General features: G+C 42.6%; 1 protein-coding gene across 4 annotated transcripts in view; it reads right to left on the bottom strand.

Moving 5' to 3' along the window:
• The window catches only part of FOXN2 (forkhead box N2), a 60,931-nt gene that overhangs the window by 19,317 nt on the left and 25,140 nt on the right, over window positions 1–16,474 (bottom strand). For 3 of the 4 annotated variants that reach the window (XM_088450722.1, XM_088450724.1, XM_088450725.1), the window contains exon 2: window positions 9,158–9,696. In XM_088450722.1, the coding sequence (XP_088306848.1) occupies window positions 9,158–9,682 (525 nt within the window). In that variant the 5' untranslated portion in view covers window positions 9,683–9,696. Of the gene's footprint in view, window positions 1–9,157; window positions 9,697–10,607; window positions 10,727–16,474 lie in introns of those variants that run through there. The other variant, XM_088450723.1, reaches the window with a different exon arrangement.

The raw sequence follows: 16,474 nt of genomic DNA, 5'->3' as shown, positions 1-16,474 counted from the left end.
CATGTCTGCTGTGATGTCCTGAAGAAGGTCCTACATAGGACCGAAACGTAGACTATGACTATTGCACTTTATGGCTCTATGCACTTTCTCCCTCAAGATGGGTAATTAAAAACCAATTTTCTTGTCAGCTACCTGGTGAGTGCCAATTCTTCTCATTTTTTATATTTCATGGGCTGTTTTGTCCTTAATTGAGCACCCCCAAGTTGATTCTGGTGCTGCAAGTGCGGACACTCTGTATGAATATATATATATATAACATTTACATGGTGTCCTAGTGCCGTTTCTCTTTTGGAGATATTAGTTAGTTTGGTACATTCTGGCACAGAACCACGCTGTATGTAATACATTGAGTGCCGGCAGAACTGTGGATGTATATATGGAGATATATATGCTACTGCGTATGCGGGGTCCGCGACCACTCATGTACGCAAATATAATTTGGTAAATATGCCCCTCAATGATCTAACACAGTAGCTCCCAAATGGTGGGTACGTAATCCATGTGGGCCACAGAGGCTACCCAATTCTTGCCCCCTCCACCTCTCTGTTCCGCTCAGCCCTTCCGCCCTCTCTGCCCCCAACCTGTAACCTGGCTGCCTCTCCCCTCTGAATCAGACTTCTGCTCATGCCAGGCCGCAGTGACAGTCCTCCAATGCGTCTGCATTTTCCCTGACAGCTACGATCTTCTTGGTCATAAGGTAAAGTAAGCCAAGGCAAGGGTGACGGCCTCACATTGCAGCATATAGTGGTATAAGATATGACATAGCAACATGGGTGTGGTAACTGCTGCACAGGATGAAAAGAAAGGTGTTCACTAGCAATACTGGCTTCTGTCCAAGGAGAACAGGTTTTCCCAATGCCTCCTCCTGTGCAATCCCATACTTAACTGATACAAAGTTTCACGATCAGTGAACTTGCAGGGGGTGTGCTAGCCGTAGGGTAAAGGTGCCTACACACTAGGCGATTTTTTATTTATTTTACACAATCTGCCCGATTCCGACACATCGGAATGACAGGTCGTGTAAAATATGTCCTAATCGCGAGTGTCCACTCACGATCACGATGCCCTTGAATAGTTAAGGATGCACGATAGATCGTGGGTCAATTTGGATAGTTTTTAACACCAAATCATGCCCACGACTGCCGGGGGAAAAATAGGACACCATATTGCATCGTGACCAGATCGCCTAGTGTGTAGGCAACTTTAGACCATGGATGGTCAGCATCTGTGATTGCAGTCGATGGCAATAAACCATCTATGGTGAGCCATCAATGGTTTGCACCTCTCAATGGCCACGGCGGGCCATCAGCCAATTAGCTTTGGGGGTGGGGCATAGCTGTCTGCCAGGGGTGGCGCTAAGCTCCGTGCTGTCGGGAAGAAGAAAAATACCAACTGGTTCCCAGTCTGCCATCGTTGTGTATGTGTGAGTTTTCATTTGGCAGATGTCGGCAAAGTTTTGTGTTCACAAAAAAAATTGTTCAAATATGAATTATTGTTACATTAAAACTTTCAAACTAGGTTGTGCTTCTTATGGACAATATTTTGATTTTAAAAAAGTTACTCAGCTCTGATCCCCGCGAGGCCATGACATGCCAGGACAAAAGCCAGCTGGTCCACATGGTCGAAAAAAGTTGGGAACCCATGATCAAAGACAACAACCTCAATTTGAAATATTATACGTAGCTCATAAGTGTCAAACATCAATGTATGTAATTCGTACTAAAACTCAGCAGCAGCGCTAACAGTATGAAACAGAACAGACTCCATTAGCCCTAGAACGCGAACCATGGGTCTGACGCCCTCAGCCATTTCTAACTTTCCAATAAAGATCAATCAAGTGGCGATGTGGAATGTGCCCATCAAAAAAAAAGACCAAAAGACATCATACCAATGTAAAGTGTCACAAGGCGATGTGCATGGAACATCGGACAATCATTTGTTCCGATTGTATTTGAACGAAATAATATATATATATATATATATATATACACATACATACACACACACACATATATACACACACACACACATATATTTATTTTTTTCAGTTGTAATTTCGTGTTTAGATCATATAGTAGCCAGGAATTGCACAGTTGTTCAATAAATGTTATTTTCTGGATACTAGATTTTTTTTTTTTCATCTTACGGATATCACAGACCCAGGTTAGCGATTCTGAAACTTTTTCTTTAGAAGGTTAGCTTTCTAGTGTGAAAGCTTTGTATATACATAGAACAGGATTTAAATAAACCCACACATTTTACACTGCATTTACAGATGTGCATAAAGTCTATTTGTGGTAATGTTAAACCAGCATAACATATGTGAATGCTTGCAAAATATGCGCTTTTTATACAGGTGTGAAAGGGCTGAAAGTCATGTAGAGGAATAATGATGCTGTAAGTAAAGGTGCCCACACACATACCGACTTTTCATTCCATTTGGACGGTTTTGACGAATCGTGACGACCGATCATGTCAAAAATGGCCAAATCATGAGGTTCTACTTTTGATCACGATTCTGATGCTCGTCCCTGCTCATCGTATCTTCAGATCTGCCATGCTGTAGGGCAGATTAGCCAATCTGGGATACAATGCACTGGCTGGACATTTTTAACTCCAAATTGTGACCACGACTGCCTGGGGAGAGTTCAGGGGAAATAGTGTACATCGGCTGATTGGGAGCAAGTCGGTATGTGTGGGAACTTTAAGAGGCACTATCGCAGCACAGTAAAGGCAAAATATTATGTTATGAAAGGTGCATTTGACTAGAGTAGAGCACCCTAATCTGCAGAACGTCTCTAGCGGGACAGAGCGACCTGTAAGCAGTCACCGGAGAGAGAACAGTGGCAGGAGATGATTATGGCACCAATCTTATAAAGACAGGGCTGCACAGAACAGGGGTGGTGTCCTGATGTGAGACGGGAAGGGAGTGCAAGCAGGAAGCCACAGGACGACAGATCATAGTGACTGTTCATAAATATATATTAAAAAAAAAACAAACCTCAAATTATATGCCTAAAGAATTACCCTTAGCAATAGATCACCAACTATAAGCTAACAATGTAACCTGAATGCTATAGGATACTGTACCTGATTTTTGCACAGTTATTAACCCTCCAGTTTTCTCCAGTGTCCCAATATCTAACCAACTACATGGACAGTGAATAGCTGTAGACAGATTCAGTCTCATGCTAACAAATGAGGACTGGTTGGGGGCTTCATATTTCTAAGTTACTTGAATATTCACTTAATCTGCCCAACAAAGAGCCTGAATCGAATGGATCTCGGTGCATGGGCGCAAACGGCGAGTCTTCTCATACAGCGCATGCGCAGATGCAAATTTGCACATTTGTCCCTATTTATAGTTGGATGGAACGTGGACAGATCTGTTGTTCCGTGAAATGGTTTCGGGGCAGTGACGATGCGAGAGCGCGTAACAGCCCTGACTTGTGGGTGTGTCGTGGATCTAAAGCTCCATGCGCACGGGGAAGGGACGCCTGTTTCTGGCAGATCTCTTGCACCTAGCATGGGGCTGGTGCACGTTCGTACACCAATGATGGCTGCCGTGTCTAGCATAAAATCAGTGGGTGGCACGAGTTTCAGCTTACAGCCCTACGTATTCTCCCATTAGCATAAGTCTTCCGCGGCTGCCCATATCTACATCCACTTTCCTATGCGCCCCATAGCTTGCATAGAACGACAGGGGCAAAGGCAGCAGATAGAGCAGTGGTCAGGGAACAGGGGTTAATTACCCCACATGGGGTAAAAATTAAATTCCTGGGGGTAATGGATGGACAGCCGGGCATGCATATGAATCATTCTATAATATAGAATGATTCATATGCATGCCCGGCTGTGCCGCAGGGAGGCTCTAAGCCGGACGCCCGTTGAGATGTTATTACCAGCGGGCGCCCAGCTCCTTCCCTGCAGCGCCGCGTTAGCCGGGGGTTGGAGTTCTCTTCTGAACTCCAGCTTCCGCTTCTCTCCATGCGCACTATGGGAGAGACGTCATGCCGTCTGTCCCATAGTTCCGAGGAGCAGCTGGGCGGACAGGACGGCGGCGGATGCAGGAGCGGGGATTAAGGTAAGTAACCGGCACTACAGGGGCATTATATGGGGGCACTACTCCAGGGGCATTATATGGAGGCACTACCCCAGGGGCATTATATGGGGGCACTACCCCAGGGGCATTATATGGGGGCACTACCCCAGGGGCATTATATGGGGGCACTACCCCAGGGGCATTATATGGGGGCACTACTATATGATTTCCTTCCTTTCAGATCAAGGGGGCAACGTCGGCGTATCCAATTATATTTTGGGGTAAAAGGTAAAAAAGTTCCCTGAGATAGAGAATACGACGGAACAGAAAAAAAAAAAAACCAAACACCATTTCAGGAACCAAAGCCCTGGCTGATGTCTGTAGGCAGCTTGTGTTGTGTTCCTGAAACAGGAGGTTATTTTGAAATGTAAATTTGTATACTTTAAAAAAAACAACAACCACCGACATCATTTACACTCACAGATCACACTGTAAGATACTGTTCCCAGCGCTAGCTAGCTAACACACACACACACACACACACACACACCTCACTCTCCCTAGTCAACAAATATTTGTAAGAAGATCAAACACACATCACACAATACAGGCGTTTCAGGAGACATGATGCACGTATACTGACCTGACAGGGTCATGAAACTTATTGGGGGATGGGAAAGAAAACACAGTACTAAGAACTATGCTATGTACCAGATAAAACCCTAAGCAAACAATGTTGCTTTGTGACCGGCTTATTGTCACTAATAAGCATGTAAATTCTAGGTAAGCTACTCGGGTGTGGTATAAAAGATAGACAACGTAAAAAGGTCGACAGTTAAAAGGTTGACACACAAATGCTACCTAACTATCCATCCCCATGGTGCCTAACCCTAACCCATCCCCTAGTGCCTAAACCTAAAACTCCCCCTAACCCTAAAAAGGTTTAAAAACCATGTTGACCATTTGTGCCTGTCGACCTTCTATCCAAATAATAGGTACTTTTAGTACATAGCTGCAGAGTAAGAGGAATTGTCCCCTCCACAACATCTTCCTTTACTACAATAATATGTAAAAATAATAAAAAGTTTTTTTTCAAAAGTCAAACTAATGATAGAGAGAGAGATAGATAGATATCTATCTCTCTCTATCTATCTCTCTCTATCTATCTATCTATCTCTCTCTCTCTATCTCTCTCTATCTATCTATCTATCTATCTCTATCTATCTCTCTCTATCTATCTATCTCTCTCTCTCTATCTATCTCTCTCTATCTATCTATCTCTCTCTCTCTATCTATCTATCTCTCTCTATCTATCTATCTCTATCTATCTATCTCTCTCTATCTATCTATCTCTCTCTATCTATCTATCTCTCTCTATCTATCTCTCTATCTATCTCTCTATCTACTATACAGAGGCTAACCAAGTGATTAAGTGAAATTCAAATCGTCACAACAATGTCTATTTTAATGGGGATAGTACGCTGGGATTGCTAGATGTCCCATAGCTGGATGCTTGCTCCAATGGAGTCTGCTAAACAGATACATTTTGGTAAGTGAGGTTGTAAAATACACGCATTAACCTCCCAGAGGCTGGGCTATGATATGTAGCATAGAATGTGGAGCATTCAATAAAAAATTTTAAATGGTCACAAATTTTCTGCAAGAACAAACCCATGGTAAGGTAAGATTACCTGGGGGGGCTAAACCGGACAAAACAAGCCACTGAGTGCAGAGGCCAAACCACCACGTCCCATGGGAGCAGCAGATGACCCAAAACACACAGGCAGATGGTGGTCGGCAGCCAAACGAATTTACACAGATGCCACAAAATCATTAGGTGATGCTGAGTCAATGTGCAGAGATTGCTGAATGTGCGCCTAGCTTGATGGTGGATCTTACGCTAAATGTGAATATATGATGAGACTTCATAACTGCATGTGTCCATACAAGTTTATTTTACTAGCAGCAGCAGGCAAAGTACTGTACAGACAGAGTACAGATTGGACAGTGTCAGCGTTTTTAGTCTCCATTATATAACTCATATCGGTAAGTGTGTCTGTAAGGAGCAGGCGTGTGCAGGTAACTGGAACAGGTCCTTCCCACCTAGCACGTGCACTACAGATCCAGACTCTCTAGAATGACTACATGTTGCTAATTGCAGGCTAGACCGATTAGAACACCGCCATATATACATTGCTACATAATGAGTCAATTCTGACAATTAAGGTAATCTCTCAAAACAGGGTGTTTTTATTTTTAGCTGTATTAAAAGGATACAATTATGATTATCTAGGCCTCAGCAACCACTACAACTTGATAACTCTCCAATGGGAAGAAGCCATGTCTATGGAAGGATACCCCTTTGTTTCAGCAGCTTCAACCACCTTTAGCAGCGAGGATTTGAAGAAATCACTGTGTTGGAGCATCAGTGTCTCATACCGAATATTAGCCAGCTCCTAATAACACGACTTTACCGATGTTCTCCAAAATAAATATAATACTTGGGGCGCAAATCAATTCCTTTCACCGGCAGCTGATAAATCCCCCGCCTTCAATTGTTGCTCCTGCCGGGTGGCGAGCTAAAATTCGTGAAAAGTGACCCGTTTGGGCGACCAAACGGCACTTTTCACGATTGCGCCCAGCACTTTGGTCGGGTTTAGCCATTTTACGTGGCTAAACCTGACCTCTATGGGCACGATTAACGTGATAATTGGCAGCAATTTAATAGTGCTCCGCGATTTCCAGTCACTTTAGACGGGAGATCGGGCGCGCCAAAACAATTTAATTCCGCCCATGATGTATTCTGATGTCATAGAAAACACACAGGGGGTGAGCAACCTTTTTTGCTGTGTTTTGTTCAGTGCGTTTGCCAAAACTAGTTAAGCTCAGTGTGCTATGTATTTTTAGAATACAATAATATTATTATTATTATCAAAGACCAAAAACTAAAACATGCATTATTTTTAATTCTAGAAAATCTCTAACCTTTCTAACCACACACCTATAATGCGGGGAAGTGGCATAGGATCAAAGAGTGGGTGGCAGCCGGCAAGGCCAATGCACCAACCAAGTTTACAGGCAAAATCAGTCAGTTTAGATTTATAGGGGATAATTAAAATTATTTTCTCGCGCCCGATCTCCTGTCTAAAGTAACGGGAGATCTGGGTGCGGTATTCAGTTTTTTGGGTGCCTATGCCATTTTGCACAGGTCGCTGCCAAAAGCCCTGGGTTTAGCTGCTCAAAGAGTCTAAACCCATTTAAAGTCCTGATTAGGATGCCCAAAATATGCTATGCCCCAGTTGTGATGGAATGTTCAAATGCCAATAAAACACTTCATACAAGCGTGTCCATCTGTCTCCATTATTTTCATTTTATGCTATAGATAGAGATATATATATATATATATATATATATATATATAGATATAGATATATATAAATAATAACAGGACACAGTAGGCGAGAGGTAGGGCACTCAAGATTACAAAATGACAGACACACACACACACACACACACACACACACACACACACACACACACACACACCAATTAAAGGCATTGGCACATACAGATAGGATAGGTTTGATATCAGGGATACGTGTGTAATAACTGCTAGATGTATTATACGTGCGGACAATCTGTACCCGGCACATGAGCGCAGGGCCGGTCTCACATTACTCAGAGCCAGCAGCAGGAAGTGTCGCCATGACAACACAAACCAGACTGTTATCTGAGACTACAGTGTACAGTAACTGTTTATCTGCAGCTGGGAGGAAACACTTCCAAATATAGGCAGCAGTATTTACTGACCGCACAACTTCACAGCCGCAGCTCACTATGATCCTCTTTTATGGCGGGTAACTGATCCAAAGCACACATGTAGGTAAGGAAATAGGGCTCATCGTGTCAAATTAATTAGGCCGGGCAGAACCATAAAACCAAAATTACTGGCCGACTGTAAAGCGCTTACAGATATTTCCGGAAGTCGTAGTGTATCTTATAAATGATGCATCTCTACCATGTACATGCTGGTACTACTGAGTGAGCCTGTCCTGTTTTGCTCAGTAACACAGATCAGCAGCTATTTATGTAATACTAAGATACAGGCAGTCAGTGATGCACTATACTGGCATTGTCCAGTCTCATTCAGCCACAAAATCTGACTAGAACATTATATTGTGTACAAAACCTGGGGAGATCATTCACCAACTATATCATTTGTAATTATATTCCGTCTCACGATTATAACCTGCATTGACTGAATTTTAAGGTAAACTAGGAATAATCTCTTATTGTTCAAGCAAGTAAAAAAAATAAAATGAAAAAAGGTTTTAAAGTTTATTACGTTATAACACCTTCGAAAAATAAAAATGCGTCATTATATTCAGAAGTATAGATGCAGCGGTTATGTGAAACAATTTGCATACAATTGACTACATAATGGTTTCATAGACAGTCATCTGAAGCATTACGTTCCTACTCTGTTGTGTAGATAGTTGAGCTTTTAAAGGGTCCCACTCAGCTACAATCCCCCCCCCCAAGTGAGGGTCCCAGCTGCAACATCTTTCTGGTGATCTCTTCAGATATTACATGTGTAAGAGAGCAAAGATTCTACTGGGCCAATTTCCCAATTCGTAGACGCCGGAATCGCTGAAATCCAACATGATGGATTTCACGGATTTGCCAATCAAAATATCATTGTGATGTGAAAGTCTGGGATTTTTAATATGAAGAATTTCGGCGGTCATCAATGGTCTCAGACCGCTGGATCGGCGGTTCCGGTCGGATTGAGGAATCTGTGAAACGGCCGACAGAAGCATGGGGCCCTTTACACAGTTACCGTACGGAGCCATCTTTCCAAATACATCATTGGAAAGATGGCACCACCAAATAGACATATGAAGCGGAGTGCCACACAGGCAGCCACAGGGGTTTGTCCTGGGGGCAGGGTGTGTGGCACAGGCTCCCATGGACCCATGCCACCACACACTCCACCTATGATAGATTCACAACTGGATCCACAGCTGTAATAACATTTCTAAGTTCTCTAGAAAACATTGGACATTACAGAAAACACTGCAGGTTACACATATTGCAAATTCATCTTTTACTTACTTTTCCGTGACTGCGTTCGACTTTCCGAAAGCATTTGTTTAGTGAAAGGTTGTGTCTGACCGAGTTCTTCCAGCCAGTCGGGGCAGTAGCAAAATATGGGAACCTGTCAAGGATCCAGCTGTAGATTTCTTTCACCGGCAGACATTTGTTGGAAGAGCTCTCGATTGCCATATAAATGAGGAGGCTGAACGAATACGGAGGTTTTGATGAGGCAGAAGACTTCTCGGGGTTTCGACAACCCGTTGGGGAACTGTCACCCTCAATGTCATACAGAGAGTTATTTGCTGAAAGCCCCTCGCTCCCGAGGCTGAAATTGTTCAGCAGGTTTGTACTCTCGTGAAGCCAGTTCAAGTTTGTCAGCTCTTCATCTGCTGAGCCGCAATCCACGGCAGAGGCCTTTGGCCTGGCTGCGCCAACCTCTTCCGGCAGGCTACCCATTGTCTCAGCTTGACTTAATCCTGCAACTTTCTCTGCTGCAGGAGTTTCTACGCTCTTGTCTGGAGTCATTCCCGTAACCGGACCCATGCTATCTGATCACTCTGTAAGAAAGACATTGAAAATGCATTACTTAAGATGAAAGAAGTCTGGGAAATAGGTGGTTGATACACTGAATAAAATAGTTGAATAGCTGGGGGGGGGGGGGCGATTATAGAGCTCTACTTGAACACCTTCCTGTGGGCAATGCCAAAGGCTCTACTACTTGTAGGAAGGGACCTTTTACTGCAATAACTGAGCCAATGTCACTTTTAAGTTTAACATGATCAAAAGTGACCCAGCGTAATTTGGGTATGGTAGCCATATATAGTACTGTACCAATGCTATATTAGCTGGCTATTACAGAACGACAAGGCCTTTCAGTTCCCCTCAAAGAAATCCATTTAATCCACAACAGAAGAGCAGAAAGGTGAAGTTCAGTGGACCTTTAAATACTGTTGTATATGACAAAGGAAGTGAAGGATGATTTGTAGCGTTTGGTTGATTTACATTATATAAAACAATAACACTAGGATGCAACCAGGAGCTGCCTGGAAAAGAATAATGACATGGCCATATGGCCACCCGGCTGACCTCCCTAACAGACATTTGGAAGATGAGGAACGGACACAATTCCCATGACGCATTTAAACTATTACAGCCAAGTATTCAAAGGAGATGCACCAGACCAAATGGGAGTTCTGCTTGCCAATTTGGGCTTATTTAGTGCTAAAAAAAAAACAAATGTGTTAAAATGATATAAAAAGAAAAAACAAAAATTTTTTACTCTCTTGCATCCTGTGCTACAAAACAAGCCAAGCCTGTCATTTACAAAGCACTAGGAAATGCAATGATTTTCAAAATGCAAATTGTGGGTTAACAATATCTCACTAAACAAACATTCTTGCTGCATTGACTTATACAGACTTCAGCAATTTGCGACACACAATTGAGAAAACCGCATTATGTAATTTACCTTACATACATGTCCTGCTGTTCTACTTGCACAACACATAAACAAGGTTCATTCCTGCTGTGTAAACAGCTGCCGTGAAAGAACATGAGGAACTCAACTGGACTGTCCCAATAGTGAGTTTTGCAATATAAATCTTTTTTTTTTTTTCCTTTTTAAAAAATAAAAAACAAACAAAAACAGAGCTTTAAGCACAAGTAAAATCATACAGTTCTTATATTAAAATATATTAAAAAGTATTGTACTGATGAACCCAGTTACAGGGATGCACGTTCAGTTTACAGCTGGACTTGGGCATTAACCAGGGGAGTGTAAAAAACAATGCATCAAGGGGCAGTATGGTTAGCATAGTGGTTGGTATTACTGCCTTACAGCACTATTCACCTTTGCTATATCTGTGGAGAGTTTGTATGTTCTCCCAGCGATTGCATGGGTTTTCTCCAAGTGCTCAGATTATCTCCCACAATCCAAAGAAAAACATATTGGTACAGTAGGTAAATTGGCATTTAACCAAAAATAACCCTGCGTATGTAGGTTTAAAAAATAAATAAGAATAAAAAAAAACAGAGATAGAGATATAGAAATAGTACAAGCTAAAGGTAAGTCTTTGGATATTTCTTGTGCTTCTTATGTCACTTTTGTAGAATTTAAGCTGTTATATGGAGATGCTCAGGAGCATGTAAAAGGTGAGGCAGCCATCTTGGGCGCCTGTAAATGTGCCCTCTACCTCGGTCTCCCAGCAAAAGAATGACACCGTTTGCAGATGGTACAAAACGCAGCTGCCAGGCTGTTAACACCCATTCTCTACTCCCTTCACTGGCTGCCTGTCAGATGGCGAATTGCTTTCAAGATTGGATTAGTAACTTACAAGGCCCTTCATGACCATGGCCCAGGGTACCTGAAGCAGCTTCTGATTCCTTACTGGCCCACTCGATTACTGCGATCCGTTGACGAAGGACTATTAACGGTACCTAGAGTCTCACGGAATTCGTCTGGGGGTCGAGCTTTCAGTTTTGGGGCTCCAACCTTTTGGAACTCACTTCCCCGCACAGTTCGAGAGGCCTCCACTCTAGAATCCTTCAAAAATAGACTCAAGACTCACCTATTCACCCAAGCATTTCACTAATGTCCCTTGTTTAAGCTTATTTTGTACTGTAAATGTAAAGCACTTTGAGTCCTTTAGGAGAAAAGCGCTATATAAATAAAATTATTATTATTAAATTATATATATATATATATATATATATAAATATATATACACACACACACACACACATACATATATACACACCTCTATTCCTCTGTGGCGCTGCCCCTAAAATTGTTCAATCACACAGGAGGATGGTACTATTAAGGAAGTCTGTTTCCTCCTTCTTATATTAAGTCACACTATACTCCTTTTTGCAAACAGGTAGCTGCTTAATCTTTGAAAAAGCACATTGGTAAATCGGATAAATCTGGGGGGAAAAAAAAGGGGGACAAGGACAAGCGCCTGATAGTGTAGTAATTAGTTACACCGTGAATTACGTATATGAATAATGTGCGCGTACCGCAAGTATACTTGTATATTAAGAATATAGGAAAACAATCCTTAGATCGCAGTTATAGGATCCCACATCGGATGTAGCCTGCAGCTTTTGTCTTTCCACCCCACAGTAGTCAGGAAATCACCGACCAGACTGTTGCAACACAAAGTTCTGGTTCAATCACGGATTTCTTAATGACCGAATCACTTTCTTGTTCACTGGAATGTAATGACTTCTACTCGTAGTCCGATAACTGGATTTATGAGCACTTTCTTCCATGCATGCTCTTTAAAAGCATCTGCGGTTCTGAGCAACACAACATTGACTTCTCGTAACGAACATGGTACACAATTTGCCCACACATGCCATTCTGGTTTCCAGTAGAATATAAGCACACGAACTGGGTTACCATTATACTTATTGTACCATGCTACCTGTGAGTCACATATTGACACTGAAAAGGTACTAAATACACATTTCAGTGAAGACACACACACACACACACACACACACATTCAATTGCTGTAAACACCCCCCTGCTGGGCATCTATACGAAGTCGTCCGACGGAGCAATTCAATTGTTGCTCCGCTCAGACGCCTAAAGCTGCGGGAGGACACGTTTCTTCTTGCAGCCTTCTGAGGTGCGTGAAGAAATGTGTGCAAAGTCCATTTTTGGGCGCCTCGACTGCTTCTTTAAATGGGTTTAGCCGCTACGAGTGGCTAAACCCGGTGCTTTTAGTCGCGATAAATACTAATGGGCGCCCAAATGGAGAACCAATTGCTCCGTTGGGTGCCTATTCATATAGACGCCCAGCAGGGCGAGAGAAAAACACTACACTGGGACAGGGCCCGATGTGAATGACAGCGCAGAGAAACAGGCGTGCGCTACATGAATAATATAAAACAAATAAAGAGGAGAGTGGGATAAGCAGCAGTTATCTCACAGCACCACAACCCTATCAGACCGTTGGGGAGGTTACAGTTTTCAAACAAATAACATAACTACAGACTGTAAAACAGAACAGTCCTTTTATAGCCCCCTCATTGGATAAAGGTGTAAATGACATCTTCCATAAGATTTTGTGCACCCTGTAAGTTGTAGCGAGTGCCAGCGATCGCACAAACACAGTACTGTACAACCAAGCGTTACATTCTTTTGTCTGCATTGTCCCTTCGCATTGTCCACCTCGCTCCAGCAGCTGCTAAGATTGGAGGTCAGATTTGAATCCCAAAACGCACAGCAAAAAGCCTAGATTTGATTACAATGCAGCATGTCAGTATCCAGGACAACTGGGGCATTAGTGTCTTTCATTCAGGCTGCTTCTTAGTCAAAGCTCCAGGCCACACTAAAAACTGTTGGATGTAAAAAAAAAAAAAAAAAAGGGGGGGGGGGGGATTGCAGCTGCCGGTCTTTATCAAAGCATGACAGATTTTCTTGATGTACTTAACATGTGTGTGACTTATATTACTGACTGCATCTCATTGTGCAATAAACATTGAGCAAAGAAAAAAAACAATAATAAAAAAAAAAATAATAATGATAAATACATAAAGTTCATATATAGAGTTAAATGCAATTTTCATCATTGGCTCCTGTACCCCGTAGAAGGGAAAGTTGCACTGTTCAAGCGCTGATGTTAGCTGTGGATTAATTTAGCTGTTATGGGAGACAATGTCACACGCCAGTTGGATGTTACCATGCGTGCCAGATAAAATGGCCGATCACGGACCGCATTGACGATCACAGCAGAGTCGCACGCTGATGTCTTCGCTGATACTGTGTAGTCGTGGTACAGCCTTGAAGTTGTTGTACGTGAAAATACTAATTTCGTATGGATTTTGAAGACAGAGTGACCCATCTCTGCCACCTACAATCAAATCTTTGTTCAAAGTTGCGATACGCTGCCATTTTCACTGCAATTTATACAACAATGGATTATTATTATTATCATTTATTTATATGGCGCCACAAGTGTTCCGCAGCGCCTTACAAAGTACATAGACAAAAAAGTAACCATTGACTTACAATACAATACAATACAATACAGGACAGGACATGGATAAACATTGCTATTGTAGTGACATTAACGCCCGCATAAGCAGCCAAGTGTTAGTTGCCCTAGTGGCTAGTAAGAGATAAATTAAATTATAGTAGGGAGAAGCACAAGAGGGTAGAGGACCCTGCTCGAAAGAGCTTACATTCTTTAAGGGAGGGGAAGACAAACAGGAGTGACACAGAATGGGGTGGGCTGGGAGAAAGGAAGATGTAGCAGCAAGTTAGGATGAGAGCTGGAAGGCTTTATTGCAGTGATATCTGCCTAGATATAGTACTTCAAATGCAGAAGATACCAAATTAATGCGGGGATGTGGTAGCATGTACTGGGAACGGAAGTGGCTAGCTCTGTTTTCGGTCACGAGTGTATACAGATAAATAATTTTATTGCACTGAAACACTGTGAGCAGTTGTCCATTTTTTTTTTCCTTTTGCTTTGCTCTTGAATCAGCCTCAGAGTGTGTGGGTGCTCAGTGATTCAGCTGCTCACTAACCCTGCACAGGCCGAGTCTCTGAAAATGGCTCATCAGAACAATCAACTCAGCCTCAGTACTTCAGATAAAAAGAAACTTGCTTACATGGTGCTAATGGTTTTCCTTTAGGTTTTTCTTTTTTTTTTTTGGGTTGGGGTTGCTGGTTAGAGTTAGGCACCCCCAGGGGGTGGTTAGGATTAGGCACCACTAAGGGAGGGTAGAGTTTGTCTCTCCCATGCAACAGACCACTACAGGAAACTGCACTGATTGACATGCGGCACTTGTATATCTGTGTGCGACTGAGTCTGAATATGAAATGCTATGATGCAGCAGCCGCGGCTTTTACTACTCCAAGTTCCATTGTGCTTCGTATACAGATTCAGACTTGCACGCAGATAAACAAGCGCCGCATATCAATTAAATCAGTGAAGTCTCCAAAAGCCATTTGTCTCATCCATTTGCGACTCATTGGCAAATGAAAAAGATGCAAAAAAAAAAAAAAAAAAAGACAGCTTGGTCGTGCGTGACCTGGTAGCTCACTCGTGCAGCGTGGTGCATTGAAGCTAGGTGTATGTGGAAACATTTGAAAATGTAACCATTGGCAATGTCGACATTCATTAAGAAGGTTTACATTGACATTACATCTGTCTTTTTTGTCTAATTCTGTTCCTTACGGAAAAGTGAACATTATGACAACGCCTACATTACCGATGTTTACATTCGGTCAGTGTTGACGTTTTGCAGGTTTCAACATTGTCAACATTAGCAATTTTAACTTTTGCTGTCGACTTTGTGATCTACGACATTTTTACTTAATACATCACAATGTAATGTAGGCCAATTGTAACCAGTGTACATACTGCCTGTTTTCTTGCCTGGAATGAAATTTTAAGCCGGTTACACACTGGAGCGATGTCGGGATGATATGCCATTAGGTACTATTTGAAGAGATTGGAAATCAAAGAGAAGTTTGTTATAAAAATGAAAATGTATATAATAAGTGAGAAAGTGTGCGTCTGTTTATTTGTCCTTTATGCACGGCCAGAGTTTTGTATCTAGCTCCACCAATTTTGGCATGGTGGTGTAGCTTGACCAGGATTAAGTTTTTGCCTATGTTTGAATATCGGCAGGGCCACACACTGTCACAGAATCCCATAAAACCGGGACACTCTTAAATTTTACAGGTTCTGGGGCTGGCTTCATAGACACATTCTCAACTCCTCCAAAGTGCTGTCTTATATCACTTTTCCACAAACCGCATTCATGAATTAGGGAGTTAGTCAGCCCTCTTTCAGCTTCCAGGATGCCTCTGGTCCTCCTCCACATATACCCTGACCCGGCCACAGGCATTCAGTTCTGTAAGCAAGCCCAAGGGAAGAGAAGGAAACGAGGAGAAGGAAGAACAATCGTACACCAGAAACCCTCTCAGAAAACGAGGGAATTTCTTACCCGAAAGAAAGATTACCCAATGCGTCAAGGTGGGTGCCCTGTGGACCTCGAAGAAAAAAAAGGAGTTATCAATGGAAAGTCAGAACTCTTATTTTCTTCTTCACGGTCCATAGGGATCCACAGGGATGTACTAGAGCCACGCCATCAAAGACAGGCAAGGTAAGTCCGGATGCCGGCAGGGACCCTGCGCTAACAGATTCAGCCATAGAGAAAGAGGATACGGACTGTCTATGGATAGATTTTGGATGTCTGTGAACCAATTATGTCTGCGCCATGCAGGAGCCACTAGTATTACTGTTCCACCTTCCTGCTTGAATTTCCTGAGAACCCTTGGGAGGAGGGAAAACGGAGGAAAGATATGCCGGCTTG

This window comes from Taudactylus pleione, unplaced genomic scaffold (genome assembly GCF_031769625.1).
Source record: "Taudactylus pleione unplaced genomic scaffold, aTauple2 ptg000522l, whole genome shotgun sequence".
Taxonomy (NCBI): Eukaryota; Metazoa; Chordata; class Amphibia; order Anura; family Myobatrachidae; genus Taudactylus; species Taudactylus pleione.
This window is presented reverse-complemented; position numbering and strand designations above follow the sequence as displayed.